Raw genomic sequence first — 15,515 nt, forward strand, 5'->3', positions numbered from 1 at the left:
GTAGAAAGATATAAAGACAATTTGTTAAAACAGAAGAAAAAGAAGTTACTTCGTGATAAAGCAGATTTTGCAAAGAATCATGTGTTTGTTTGGCCTAAAGCAGTTATAAACTCTAATGCTAATGGACAACGTCCTGTTAACCATGAACAGGCCTTACAAAAATCACAGTTTGAAAGAAAACGAACAGTTAGACAACAGATGAGAACCATGGAAGATAACTCGGCTAGAGAGGAAGTAGCTCAAGCCTCACTACATGTAGAAAATGATGAAAATGGCCATGTTGTTAATTTGTCATCACCTTTAGAGGCAGGAGCCTCTGCAGTTCAAGATTCTGTCATTGGAACAAAGCAGGTTGGGGGGGGGGCACAAAATATCATTTCCCCCAATTTAGCTACGTCCATTTATTTTACACCAGCAGAGAATGTGTCTGAGAATTTGCCTAACACTAGTGGTGTTGTGTTAGCCACAAGTACAGCTGTCAGACGCAAAATTCAATTAGAAAGTGGACAAACAGAAGAGCAAGACACTCAAAAAAACTTTTTTCCTATTTTTCCTCTCCCCATAAAGGGAGGAAGGAAAAGGTCGATGGACCAAGACGAACAGAGAAGTGTCAAACGGAAAGAACATACACAGCAACAACAAGAGGTAGTCAGGAAAAAAGTATGGACATAATGACTTTGGTATGGAATATTTCCCGAGTCAAGTTGACTGAAAATGAATATAAAGTTTTAGAAAGAGGCACGAGCTTTGTGCCCTCTTGTTCCATGGACATTACTGAAGCGTTACTTGCTATAAGACTTTTTGCACGTAATGTTACTTTGAAATTACAGTTTAGTGATACTATAAGTAATGAAAGTGCCACTTTTAAAAAGAAAAGTGGCTATAATCCCCATTTGCCTTCGACTATAGAAGTCTTTGTAAAAGCTGTAGAGAGTGATTTATATGATGGTTATAATAACTTTAATATGTGTTTGCAAGATAATTTAAATGCAGATGAAAAAATAGCCTTATCCAGTTTGAAGAAAAATGTTGATATTATTGTTCGCCCTGCTGATAAATGGGGTCCAGTTGTAGTCATGGACAGGCAATACTATATAGAATCATTACAACACATGTTAAACTCAAACAGTTATGAATCAATTTGTCAGCAGGACATCTCTATATTGATACAGCGAGTGTATTCCATGCTACAAGACTGTCTTATGTCGGGACTTTTTAGCTCAGACATGTATAAATTCTTTTTGGTAGAGTTTCCGGTCATACCTATCTTTAATGGACTTCCTAAGGTCCATAAAGACATGTTCCATCCCAAATTCAGACCCATAGTGGTGGGATCAGGATGGCTTACTGAGCCCATTTCAGTGTTTTTGGATGCAGAATTAAAACAAGTATTACAACATTATAAGTATGTACTTAAAGATACTGCTCAGTTTCTGCAGGACACTTATGAATTTGTTGAGACTTGCACCAATAAACAAGGCATTATTTTAGCAACCATGGACGTAGTATCCCTTTTCACTTGCATCCCTAATGACAAGGGTCTTGAAATGGTTAAAAAGGTACTGATGGACTTCTTGCCTCTGACTAAAGTAGATTTAATAATTTTGTTGTTAGAAACAGTACTAGAAAACAATGTTTTTCTGTTTATGGATAAATACTATAGGCAAACATGTGGTGTGGCAATGGGCACTAGCTGCAATTCGTATGCAAACTTGGTGATGGTGGCATGGGAGACAGAAGTGATTTTATCCAATCCACAAGTCGTCTTTTTTAGACGTTTTGTGGATGACCTATTCCTTTTTTGGGAAGGGTCTAGCTCTAGTTTGGAATCCTTTGTCCAATATGTCAATGAATTGGATGGGTTTTTAAAATTTACCATGGAGTATTCACTGACCAGTGTAAATTTTTTGGATGTCAATATTTTTAAAACTAAAGATGTTTTTTCTACTCGAATCTATCGTAAACCCTGTTATAGACCTTCATACCTCCATAGAGAGAGTATGCATGCACCGTTTGTATTCGACAACATAATAAAAGGACAAGCATTAAGAACTTCAAGATTATGTTGTGATGAAAACAGGTTGGCAACTGAGTTGACGTTCCTTAAACAAGGCTTAGGAAGGAGGGGCTACAGAACAAATGAGATAAATAGTGTAGATTCTATAGTGCGTACCTTTAGAAGTACGAAAGGTAAGCCTTATTTTTCTAAAAGTGAAACCAGAGATGAGAATAGACCCATAGTGGACCGTAAACTTCCTATAATACTGCCGTACAGTAAGAATACTCCCATAATACAAAAAATAATACAGGACAATTGGAATATACTGCTAACAGATGACAAAATAAAAACTTTAACAGGTAATTGTCCTGTGTATTCTTTTAGTAATAAAAGGACCTTAAAACAACTTTGTTTCCCTAAACATATAGGTAAAGCCTCCCAAGAAGTTATGAATTATGGCACAACTAAATGTAATTAATGTGCCCAATGTGGCTTCATTGATGAATCCAGGTTTTTCAGGCATCCTGATACAGGAAGACTCTGGGAAGTTCTTTGCAAATCAACATGCATGACCAAAATGGTCTGTTATGCATGTAAATTTTGTTTTCATTTTTATGTTGGAAAGACAAACAGGACTTTAAGGGAACACATCAGGGATCAGATGTATTGTTATTCAAGGGGCGATGGCAGCAGTGCCATAGCTAGGCATATAATACACTATGGTTCTGAACACACTTTCTTGTTTCAAGTTTTGCATGTTCAAGAAGAAAGTATGAGGGGAGGAGACAAGGTAAACCTTACTGATGTAGCTGAGATGAAGTGGATTCTGCGCTTGGCAGCACATAGAGGTAGAGGGCTGAATGACACAGTCCCTCTGAAACCTGCATTAAAGCGAGATCCATTAGATAATTATTTTTATATAAGTGGTAGAGTGTTTGTTTTACTTGCTGCCTTTACTAGTTTTAGGCATTGCAGCATTAGAACTATTTTGTAATTTTTGCAATTTAAGATTGTAATAACATTTATGTGTATTTTTACTTTTTATGAAACAGTTTTATGCAGTAATTTTATAGTATTTGTTTTTCATATGCTTATATATTTAATACATAGAGCTTGACTCAATGTGTTAATATGTCTTTAAATTTTAAATTTGGTATAAAAGGTTAGTTTACCCAAGATGCAGTACGTCTGAAGAAGCAGAATTTGTAATCTGTGAAAGCACTTACGTTTCTTGATTAAATGCTTGTGGTTTTATCAGCAGAAGTGCCTTATTCTTTGGAGAATCTTGAAGTGCTTTATTTTTGGTGAATCTTGAAGAGAACAGAAAATACTTAAACATACTTTGAGCTGTTTCTGTTTTGCTGGGATTACTTGTCTCTCTCTCTCTCTATATATATATATATATATATATATATATATATATATATATATATATATATATATATATATATATATATATATATATATATATATATATATATATATATATATATATATATATATATATATATATATATATATAGTTGCAGACATACATATATATATATATATATATATATATATATATATATATATATATATATATATATATATATATAGTTGCAAACATATATGTATATATATATATATATATATATATATATATATATATATATATGTGTGTGTGTGTGTGTGTGTCTTGTGGATATACACAGATATACAGGTATGATAGGAAACAGCACACAAGAATGACATATGTTCAGAGGCTATGCCAATGTAAGTGAGAGGCCCAAGCAAGAAACATGAAACACGTAGCATGACCTTCCACCCCCCCCAACAGACACGGGAAACATGCACACAAACCCGCAAACAATGTAAATAGTTCACTGCTCCCCAGACCACAGGCAGGATACAACCGGGGGGGGGGTTCACAGTGCACCCGTGAAATCTAATCTTGGAACACAGACAGGTGCGTCCCTTGCGGGACACCCAAAAAATGTCCAAAACCAAAAGAAGGAGATACACTGACCATTCTTGCTGTGGTGTATATATACCCGGAATAAAAGGGTGGGAAAGCCTGATGACCCATGGGTCGAGACAATTGTATGACATGGGTCCCATGAAGTGGAGAGTGGGTAGTGTGTAGTGGTGTGTTCAGAACTGACCAGGACCAAGAGTAAGGAAGGGTGCTGTAGAGGAGGTGCGGGTGGGGGAACTATGGCTAGCTACTTATATGTCCAGGTGTGCAGGTGTTGGCTGATGTAGGCCTATATGGACAGCCCCAGGGATGTAAGCAAATGTGTTCACTGGGCAGAGGTGTTGCCCAATGAGCAGCCACACCCACTATGAGTCCCACTGCAGCAAAGTGTAATCTATATGGCAAGGAACAGAATAACCAGATGTAGATGTATATATGTAGAGGTATGTGTGTGTATATCTACCCATAGCGACATAGAGATAAGCCTCTCCCTCTCCATAGTACAAATGTATACATACAGAGACAGAATACATATACATACCCACATATAAATATATACATATGCAGACACCCATAGACCCATATGTTGTTAGATACATATATATATATATATATATATATATATATATATATATATATATATATATATATATATATATATAGAGACAGCAATATATAACTATATACATGTATGCATACATATACAGATATATCTGTATATAGTAATGTGTATGTATATATATATATATATATATATATATATATATATATATATATATATATATATGACTGTAAATATACACATGTATATAGCTAGGATATGATACAGCAGTTTTGAGTTACATATTTTCACAGGCCATGCATATGGGGGTGAGGGGTCCAATAAACAAACATGTAACACATAGCATTAACCTCCCACCCCCCCAGCTAGACCAGCGAAACATATAGACACACACTATAAGTAAACTCACCACAGCTTCCCACTACCAGTGGGAGAGACCTGCCAGATCTAATCTTGAAACATAGACATCGATGTCCCTTGTGGGACACCCAAAGATTAATAATCATCTGAGGCAGTAATGATTCATCAAAACAGGCTGTAGATGTACACAGACCAGTAGGTTGTGCAAGCCTGGTAACCCATGGGTCGACACAATGTACGACATGTGTCCTGACATGGGGAGAGTGGGCAGTGTGTAGTGGTGTGTTTATACCCCACCTGCACCCACAGTAAGGATGAGTGCTGTAGAGGAGTGTCAGGTGGGGAAACTATGGGTATGCAATCATAGGCCTAGGCGTGCAGGTGTTGACTGGTGCATTCATAATAGGACCGCCCCAGGGATGTAAGTAATATTCCAAAATGGGCATAGCTGATGCCCATACCTCTCAACCCCTAAGATCAAATCTACTGGACAGGACATAAGCCACTGGGGGGACAAATAGGGACCATACCTCTGAACTGTCCCCGATTTCCAGGGACGTCCCTAATTTCGACTCAATTTCTAACTCTGTCCCACTTAATCCCTCCTAAAACCAGTGACTTTCAGAGGAAAGGTGGTGAATTACACATAATGAATAACGACAACAATTAAGAGTTATAAACATCATTTACCTCAGAAAATGTATACGAATTCATATGCTCTGAGTCTGTCAATGTGTCAGGTTAATAGCACCAATAATTTAAATGTGTCCCTGATGTTGTTATGACGTGTCCCTGATTCAGTTGTTATTTTTCCCCAATCATATGAGAGGTCTGATAGGGACAGAAAGCACATATTCCACTGACAACTTTAGAAAGATGATAGAATATTAGGTATGCAGTACCATGACTCGGCTGAAGGATGTGGGTTCCAAAACCCAATTACTTGTTTGTACTGAAGAGTGTCAGTTCCCATGTATTAGCCAGACAGGTGCAGATTGTAAGAGGAACACACCAGTAAAATGAATCAAACTGTGGACAGGCTGCAGATTCCATACAGTCGAACGGCATGCTTCCGCCTAATGGGCAGCCATTCCCGATACTGTAGGCATGTAATCCGATGTAATAGGCATCACAAGGTAATATAATAGTCCTCACTCCCACCTAGGGGTGTGAGTGTCAGATGCAAACACCAAATGCAGTGCATTTGCAAGTGCGGGAGCAAGTGAGTGTAAGCCTGTTTGGCCACCAATATGCAAGTATTACACTGGTGAAGCAATGTAGATGCTAACTGAGTGTAAGAAACTGTAACCGGAGGTTAGCATTGCTTAGCTCCGTGCAAACCCACTCACACCCACTCACAACTGCTTTAATGTGCCTTAATCACTCCATATCCAACAGCCTTGTTCTGCCCAGCAACAAAATAAATGGCCTCTGCAAGGCTCAAATCCAGTACCCTGCATGCACAGCTGTTGTGATTTACCACTAAGCCATGGCAGATATACAGACATCAAATCTTATCACAAACATATCATCCAGAGCAGTCATTTAACAGTATAGGAAATGTATTCCATCATGTAGATGTATGTGTGAGTACTTTGAGGGGTTGATGAATGAAGATAATGAGAGGGAGAGAAGGTTGGATGATGTAGGGATAGTGAATCATGAAGTACAATGGATTAGCAAGGAGGAAGTAAGGATAGCTATGAAGAGAATGAAGAATGGAAAGGCTGTTGGCCCAGATGACATACCTGTGGAAGCATGGAGGTGTTTAGGTGAAATGGCAGTGGAGTTTTTAACCAGATTGTTTAATTAAATCTTGGAAAGTGAGAGGATGTCTGAGAAATGGAGAAAAAGTGTTTCGGTACCGATTTTTAAGAATAAGGGTGATGTGCAGAGCTGTAGTAACTACAGAGGGATTAAATTGATCAGTCACAGCATGAGGTTATGGGAAAGAGTAGTGGAAGCAAGGTTAAGAAGGGACATGATGATTAGTGATCAGCAGTATGGTTTCATGCCAGGAAAGAGCACTACAGATGCAATCTTTGCTCTGAGAGTGTTGATGGAGAAGTACAGAGAATGTCGGAAGGAGTTGCATTGTGTTTTTGTAGACTTAGAGAAAGCATATGACAGGGTGCTTAGAGAGGAGTTGTGGTATTGTATGAGGAAGTCAGGAGTGTCAGAAAAGTATGTAAGAGTGGTACAGGATATGTACGAGGGTAGTGTGACAGTGGTGAGGTCTGCGGTGGGAGTGATGGATGTGTTTAAGGTGGAGGTGGGGTTATATCAAGGATCAGCTTTGAGCCCTTTCTTATTTGCAATGGTGATGGACAGGTTGACAGATAAGATCAGACAGGAGTCCCTGTGGACTATGATGTTTGCAGATGATATTGTGATCTGCAGTGAGAGTAGGGAACAGGTGGAGGAGACCCTGGAGAGATGGAGATATGCTCTAGAGAGAAGAGGAATGAATCTCAGCAGGACTAAGAATATATGTGTGTGAATAAGAGGGAGGATAGAGGAATGGTGAGGATGCAAGGAGTAGAGGTGGCAAAGGTGGATGAGTTTAAATACTTGAGGTCAGCAGTTCAGAGTAACGGTGAGTGTGGAAGAGAGGTGAAGAGAGTACAGGCAGGATGGAGTGGGTGGAGAAGAGTGTCAGGAGTGATTTGTGACAGACGAGTACCTGTAAGAGTGAAAGGGAAGGTCTACAAGAGGGTAGTGAGACCAGCTATGTTATATGGGTTGGAGACAGTGGCATTGACAAAAAGGCAGGAGTTTGAGCTGGATGTGGCAGAATTAAAGATGTTAAGATTTGCACTGGGTGTGACGAGTGTGGACAGGATTAGGAATAAGTATATTAGAGGGTCATCCCAGGTTGGAAGGTTTGGAGACAAAGCCAGAGAGGCACAATTACGTCGGTTTGGACATGTGCTGAGGAGGGATGCTGAGTATATTGGGAAAAAGATGCTAAGGATGAAGCTACCGGGTAACAGGAAAAGAGGAAGGCCTAAGATAAGGTTTATGGATGTGGTGAGAGAGGACATGCAGGTGGTTGGTGTGACAGAGCAAGATGCAGAGGACAGGAAGAAATGGAAACAAGTGATCTGCTGTGGCGACCCCTAATGGGAGCAGCCGAAAGAAGAAGAAGAAAATGTATGCGTGAGTTTTTATGTCCAGATATAGATACGTACATATATATAGATATATGAAGAACATCCCATATGACAACAGAGCATTACAAAGGAATGAAAAGGGAAACACCAGCAACGCCTATATTATGTAGTGGTGTTGTCCTATGTAATATCAAGACCCCCTCAGACAGACATGTATTATTAATACACGCAAACATTTGTACATTGGCCAAATATATCACTCTGTGTATTTTATTTACATTAACACAACAGTTCCTGTCCAATCATTATGTGAGAACAGTACTCATGCAAGGTGCTGTGTGCGACATCATCATCATCATGATAAAGGTAAATGGGGTAACCACAGAGGGACCAGGACTGTTGTGTGTACAATGGGGTCGTCTGCATCACGTGTACCTGGAACCTTTAGGAGTCATGTGCATACCAGGATCGTGTGCCTGAGAGACAGGGGTGAGGACAACTGGAGTATGTTGTGATACATATTAAAAGGGTTACATGTGTCCAGTGGACATGTGTGTGAAATGGACAGCTATGTATGGGGCAAATGTTGTTCTAGGAACCGATTGGCCTTTTGTTTCCATAGGGTGAGAGTGGGATGTGGGGGAAGGAGAGTAGGTATGCTCATGGAGGATAGGTTGGGTAAGATGACAGACAAGACAGCATACAGGGTCGGTATATGACACATGTGGTAGGATACACCTAGGATGGGGAGGGGTGTTTGGCAGTCACAAGCCCATGAGCCCCCAGATGGAAACAGTGGGACGGAGGTCCCCAGCATGAGCAGCCACCACTGCACCAAAATAGCCGCAAAGGTGGCAGTGCTGGGGGCTGTCTAGGAGGGACAGGCTCACCCTGTAAATGTGACACTCTGCCCTTGAGCTGGCGTATCTGGCCTCAAAACCCCTTATTGAGCCCCCTACATACCACATCCGGGACTGTACGACAGTGGACATGTTCCTGTCTGGATCTGCTCCCAGGGGGGACACCCCCATCCTCAGTAGCGGTTCCACCAGAAGGTGGTGCAGAGCCAACAGAGGTGAAGGTCCAAGGCTGGGCCCCAGATGTGCTGGTGCCCAGTACCATGGCCAGCTGATATGGGACAGAAGGTTCTGCCGGGACCACCAAACCCATACAGCCTATGATGTTGCAGTTTAAACACATATATGGCTTAGTAATAGTCAACAGCATTCAGGATTATGTATAACAGCATGCATAGATATGACCATCAACAAAACACAACTGATGGTATACATTTGCAGAGGGAGAACAACACATGCATATATACTGCATGACATCTATACAAAGTGTAGAAGACTTGTGACTGCAGCTATGAACAGTGGCCCATTATTGGCATGACACTGAGAACCCCAGACAGTGTCTGTCATACCACTGTTTCATGTGACATATGTCCAATTAGGGATGCGATGGCAGTAACTCATCACTATCACCATGTACTAACTGCGATCCTCACACTATGCTCCTGCAGTTCACAGATGTGTGTTCAGTGAGTAACACAGGAAACAAATGGTTCCACATACTGACCAGTCCACAGATGGCCCTACAGATGGGGATCCCTCACAAACAGAGCACTGTCTTGTCAGTTTTAACACATGCAGAATAGCCATTACCACACACAACTTGTTACACAGGCAGTAGTCTCAATGAAGCATAGCTACACTTACATGCTGTAGTCATGTCTGGCACATCACCCTCCTATCTTTAGGCTATTTCCCACTGTGTATGTTGTTTGAGGAACATCCAGATATCATTTGTAATGCCGTTTACCAAACACCAGATCCAGGTACCACTCACAGCAACTGTCATGGGCAAACACCAACATGATGTTCCTAGATATTGTACTGTGTTTCCATGTGATTGGCTATGGGGGCATCATCACAGCTATTCCACATGCAACCAGCTAGAAGATGACTGCAATAGGTGCAGAGGACATCACCTGATCATGACCATCACTTACAAAACACAAGCTGCTGCTGAGCAGGTGTACAACTCCACATCCACCAGAGAGTGTGTGGGAGGGACAGACAGAGGCAAAGTACATCAGAGAAGGGCTTGGAGACTAAAACCTAAGCATCGTCTGTCACACACCTACCAGTACAGGGGTTCAAACCCCTGACTGACTAGTCATTACTATTACAAGTGCATGCAGTTACTCCATGTGCCACAAAGCTGACATGTTGGTGTGCTGTAAGAACATATATGTGTGCTGGTGAGCGACATTTGCAACAGAGATATAGTAGACATACATTAGGTGTAGCACACATGGCTGTCCACATGAACAGATGTCATTGTCAACACAACCACACTCTCTAATGGACTCACATTGACACTCTTTGCCAGGCCCACAAATACACTTCCTAACTACTTAGTTTGCCACAATGCAGTAATGCACAGGTACTACATGCACCACAGGGGATATCCAGAGGTTCTGTGGGCTAGGGCATGTGAATGTGTTTGACATCTGTCGGTATCCAATGGGAGTTATACTGGGAGTGACTGTGGTTGGGAGCATTATACCCCACACGCAGACACAAGGTGCCAGTACTGACATGCATGTATGCATTGCTTCATGGATGTGTAGTGGTTGGCTGTGCAAGATGGCTGTACAAGGCTGGGTGAGGGGTAATCCTTGGCATCATGCCACCTGACAATGATGTGCAGTGTGGTACAGGGGTGTAGTGTCTGCAGTGTCCCACACAGATGGGTATTGTATGAACTGTCCTAACATCCTGGTTACCATTGTGTATAGCCATAGCTTTGCAATGCATGCCATGTCTGTGTTTGATAGTCCTTGACATGGACATTGCTGGGATGTGCACGTCCCACAATAATGTACAGTGACATGTACAAGTGTACCTGGTTTGGCTGGCACATGTTGTGTACATAGACTGTTATCCTCAGATATGCCATTACTGGCCTGGTGTGGCAGGATCTGCTTATAGACAGCAGGTTGATCCTGCACCTGCATTGATAGCATGATACAGGTATTCCCTGGTGTCCGTGGCATCAGTCCATACAGGGCACGTGTAAGGCATTGTATGACCTCTGTGGATCATATGTGATGGCACCACATATGTTGCAGGCATCCAGTTGGGAACATAGTGAAGGCACATTGTCCGCAATTATGTGCCTATTGTACTGCTGTACAGGGTGCCATGCCCTCTGCAGCCCACTGCAATCACACCAGGCTTACTATCTGTCATCAATGTGCAGGGTACTAGCAACAAAGTGGGATATTCTAGGCAAGTGTGTTTGTGTATGACACATGGATTCAGAACGTATTCCGGGTAATAGTAGGGTTGCATACTTTGTTCACCAGGCCTTTTACCAGATGTAGTGGTATGGCTTGCCAACACAGTCCCTTGGCTGACTGACATCTGTACTCCTCATGAGGTGGACATTGTGACATATAATTCGGACACCATAGAGGAAAACTACAAAATCTGCTCCCCAATATGTCCAGTGGTTAGACACTCTCAGCTACCTCCACACAGGCTCTGACTGTCAAACACACACACACCTGCCATGTCTTGGAATAGAACTCCTACCTAATTAGTGCATCATACTACAGCATTATGGAGTTACAGCATGTGCTACAGAGATTACTGGGTTACAGTAGTCCCAGAGGTGTATTACTAGGTGGGTGACAACATCAGGATTGCCAACGGTGGTTATGTGAATTGTAAAGAGTGTGCATACTCTAAAAAGTATTGTTCCTGTCACAGGCAGACAGTGACACACACACACAGTTGGCCTGTTTTGGAAGAGAACTCCTACCTAACTAGGTTATCACACTACAGCAATACGCAGTTACAGCATGCTCTACAGAAAATATTGGGTTACAGTAGTCCCAGAGGTGTATTTTTAGGTGGGTGACATCAGCAGGATTGCCAAAGGTGGCCATGTGAATTGTAAAGAGTGCATACTCTAAAAGCATTGTTTCTTTTACAGGCAGGCAGGCACACACACACACTGTTGATCTGTCTGGGAATAGAACACCTACCAAACTAGTTTAACACACTACAGCATTATGCAGTTACAATATGCACCATGGAGATTACTGGGTTACAGCAGTCCCAGAGGTGTATTCGTAGGTGGGTGACATCAGCAGCATTGTCAAAGAAAGGCATTCCAAGTGTTCTGCGCATTGTACATGTCTGCTACCTGCGTGCACCCACTGCTTACTGTCACAAAAACACATTTACACCTTCTTACAACTGCCTTATGCTGTCCTAATTGACAGTATCAACAAGGCTTGCAGGTCTTGAACCCTGGACCATGCACACTGAGGTCACTGGATGTACCACTAAGCCATCTGGGTTGTATACATGTTGCATGGAGTCTATAATGCACATCTTACTACAGGTATTCCACACTACTGAAAACAAATGGGACAGTCACTTTGTGTACATATGTACAGTTCCTTTGAATGTACTGTACTCTGTGAAACAACAAAGGCAAGTCTACATCTGTACAGCTGTCATAACTACATATACATATATATATATATATATATATATATATATATATATATATATATATATACACACACACACACACACACACACCTACGGGATGTGTACACACACACATATATATATATGCATATACACAGACACAGCCATAGCTATATATATATATATATATATATATATATATATATATATATACACACACACACACACACACACACACACACACACACACACACACACACACACGTCTGAACACCCTTTGTGGCACAGAAGGGTTCCAAAGGAACTGACATGTACACAAAACAGAGGCATCTCTTGTGTTATAACATTTAAATCATAAGCAGTTCACCAGAGAAGGGATGGTTGTTGTGTATGTGGAGTTTGGGGTGGGGAATGATGGCTAATGTAATTTACCCCGGGGGTTGTGGAGTTAGGGTGGGGGAATGATGGGTATGGACCTACACCCCAGCGACCACTTCTGTGTCACTGCTCGACAGTGGCACAGGAAAATAACATACCCAACTGTAGTCATGCTTAACTGTGTTTCTTTACCATTCCTAACTATGTAATACTTTGTAGACACCGGCCACCACAGATGGCTACCATGGTGTGCAAAAAGAATTTACACATGTGTATGCCTGGCTACAGGGTAGTCACACACACAAACACGCACACACGTGCCAGTATTGTGCATACGCATCTTGCCTATGTAAAGGTAACTAGTACAGTGGTATGCAGTTGGGGCATGTGCCACAGAAAATATACAATTACGCTTACTCTGATTCCACTTCTGAGCTGGGTGACATCACAGGACCGATTACATGCAGTGGGGAGGGAGGAAGAGAGAGGTTTAGCAGTTGACAAGGATAAAGTCCAGTGCAAAAGGAGGTATCTCTTTGGAATGCAGCAAAACCCACTGTCATGACAGGATGCAGACACAAATACAACCACACTCAGCCATTTGCTGACACACACACTCAGGCATTTGCTGTCACACACACACACATGCACACAGTTGCCAGTGGTGGGATCAGAACTCCTGCCTAGCTACAGATTACTATTACAGTACTACACACTTACGAGACGCGCCACAGAGATTACACATTCCACGGCAGTCAGACTGCCCTTCTAAGATTGAGGACAACAACAGGGAGACTGACAGTCATGAAGTACATAGCTGTAAAGCTGTGTGTTTAAAGTAGGTGTCCATTACAACCTGTATGCACAAACAAGACACATCATCTGCAGGTAGGCCTGTGAGGTATAGTTGTAGCACAACAGGAACCTGAACTGGAGTATGGCCATCTGTGGAATGGACAACTACTACCACTATACAGGGTTACAGTGGGCATGCTCATACACTTAGTAGCACAGGGACGTTTGGGATGCACTATGACTACAACTACACAAGGTTATACTGGGCATGCTCATACACTTAGTAACAAAGGACTTGTTGGATGCACTGACTCAAATTACACAAGGTGGCAGTGGGTACACTCATACACTTAGTAGCACAGGGCTGTTTGGGAAGCACTCTGATTCTAACCACTGAAGGCAACAGTGTGTATGCTCAAACACTTACATGTACAGAACACTTTGTAATGGACTCCGATTGTAAACATACAGGTTTACAGCTAAGTACATCTTACCTGTCAGTATCTATACACATCATACTGGTTTACTACCTGATACCTGTTTGTGGCCCATAAATGACATATCTGTGTCTGTGCTGTGTAATACACATGCATACATGTACATGAAGTACTGACATATATATGTTAAGTATACACATTCATGCATGTGTGGACATGACAGACAATAGGTTACCTGGGTCGCACAGGCGGATGCTACCTACAGCATGTGTCACTCACCTTGCTGCCCTGAAAGGCATACATTGATAGCAGGTTGTGGACAGTGGCATCATACGTGGAACAGTGGCATGTGCAAGCATAATGTGTGAGCCACCCTGTGTAATGGTACTGAGGTGCAGGTGTCAAGATGACCTCTCCCGGCTGTGTTAGTAGTTGTCATTATTAGCAGGACTGCTACCTTAAGTATATCTCACATTGCACAAGTATCCGATCCCAGTGCCTGGAAACTCGAGCAATGCGGAGGTGAAAAATAGACAGTGATGAAATAATAGAATCTCCACCAGTAGAATAAAGGAACCACGTTTTAATCAGCTCTTCACACAAATTCACGTACAATGCTGCATCAACTAGGGTTAAGCGCTTTCATCCGTCCATGCCAGATTTCATCAGAACCAAAGAGTTACTGTTGTAGCTCTGTTTTATACCAGATTTTGGTGCCATAGTTAGCAATAATTGAATAATTAAATCCATTAAGTACATTTGAGGATATTTTAAATATTTTAAATATTAAAGAGATGCTTTAAAAATATGTATATAACTTATACATGCATATACAATTACACTATATAACCCTTCATGTCTATGTTAAACAGTTTTTTAAAAAACTTTATTGTAACATATAAAATATATCTAATATATAACTATTGACTTATGAAATATAATCATAACACTATTATAAATATGACAATAACTATAACATGATGTGCTAAAATACACAATAAAATACTAATACTTGATAAGTATATAATGAGAACTGTAATACTTGTCTATTGTAGTGGTAGACACCACTATAAACCATACAATGTCAGTACATTATAGAGATGTGAATATAAATTAGTTTATATGTAAAAAAGTTAAAAAGTTAAAAACAGAATCATATACTCTGAACAGACGTGATCAGACTTAGAATATAACATGGTGATAACCAGCATGATGTGAAAGTATATAATGTAAAGATGTAAATTTATAATATTTTTAACATTTATAAAATATATATGTAATAGTTACGTGTAATAATTTTGTGGCATGATTATATTACTGCATAATCTCACAAATCTACTCTATCCACCACAAACTAGAAGCTACCCTCTTCCGAAATTAGGAGGATCCTAATTCCAAAA

General features: G+C 40.9%; 1 protein-coding gene across 1 annotated transcript in view; it reads left to right on the top strand.

The window, feature by feature from the left end:
• Positions 1–15,515, top strand: part of ZDHHC2 (zinc finger DHHC-type palmitoyltransferase 2) — a 1,463,314-nt gene that overhangs the window by 779,990 nt on the left and 667,809 nt on the right. The window contains 1 exon segment of the mRNA XM_044062506.1: positions 4,156–4,169. Coding sequence (XP_043918441.1) covers positions 4,156–4,169 — 14 coding nt within the window.

Source organism: Protopterus annectens, chromosome 2.part1 (genome assembly GCF_019279795.1).
Source record: "Protopterus annectens isolate FY-2018-M chromosome 2.part1, PAN1.0, whole genome shotgun sequence".
Taxonomy (NCBI): Eukaryota; Metazoa; Chordata; order Ceratodontiformes; family Protopteridae; genus Protopterus; species Protopterus annectens.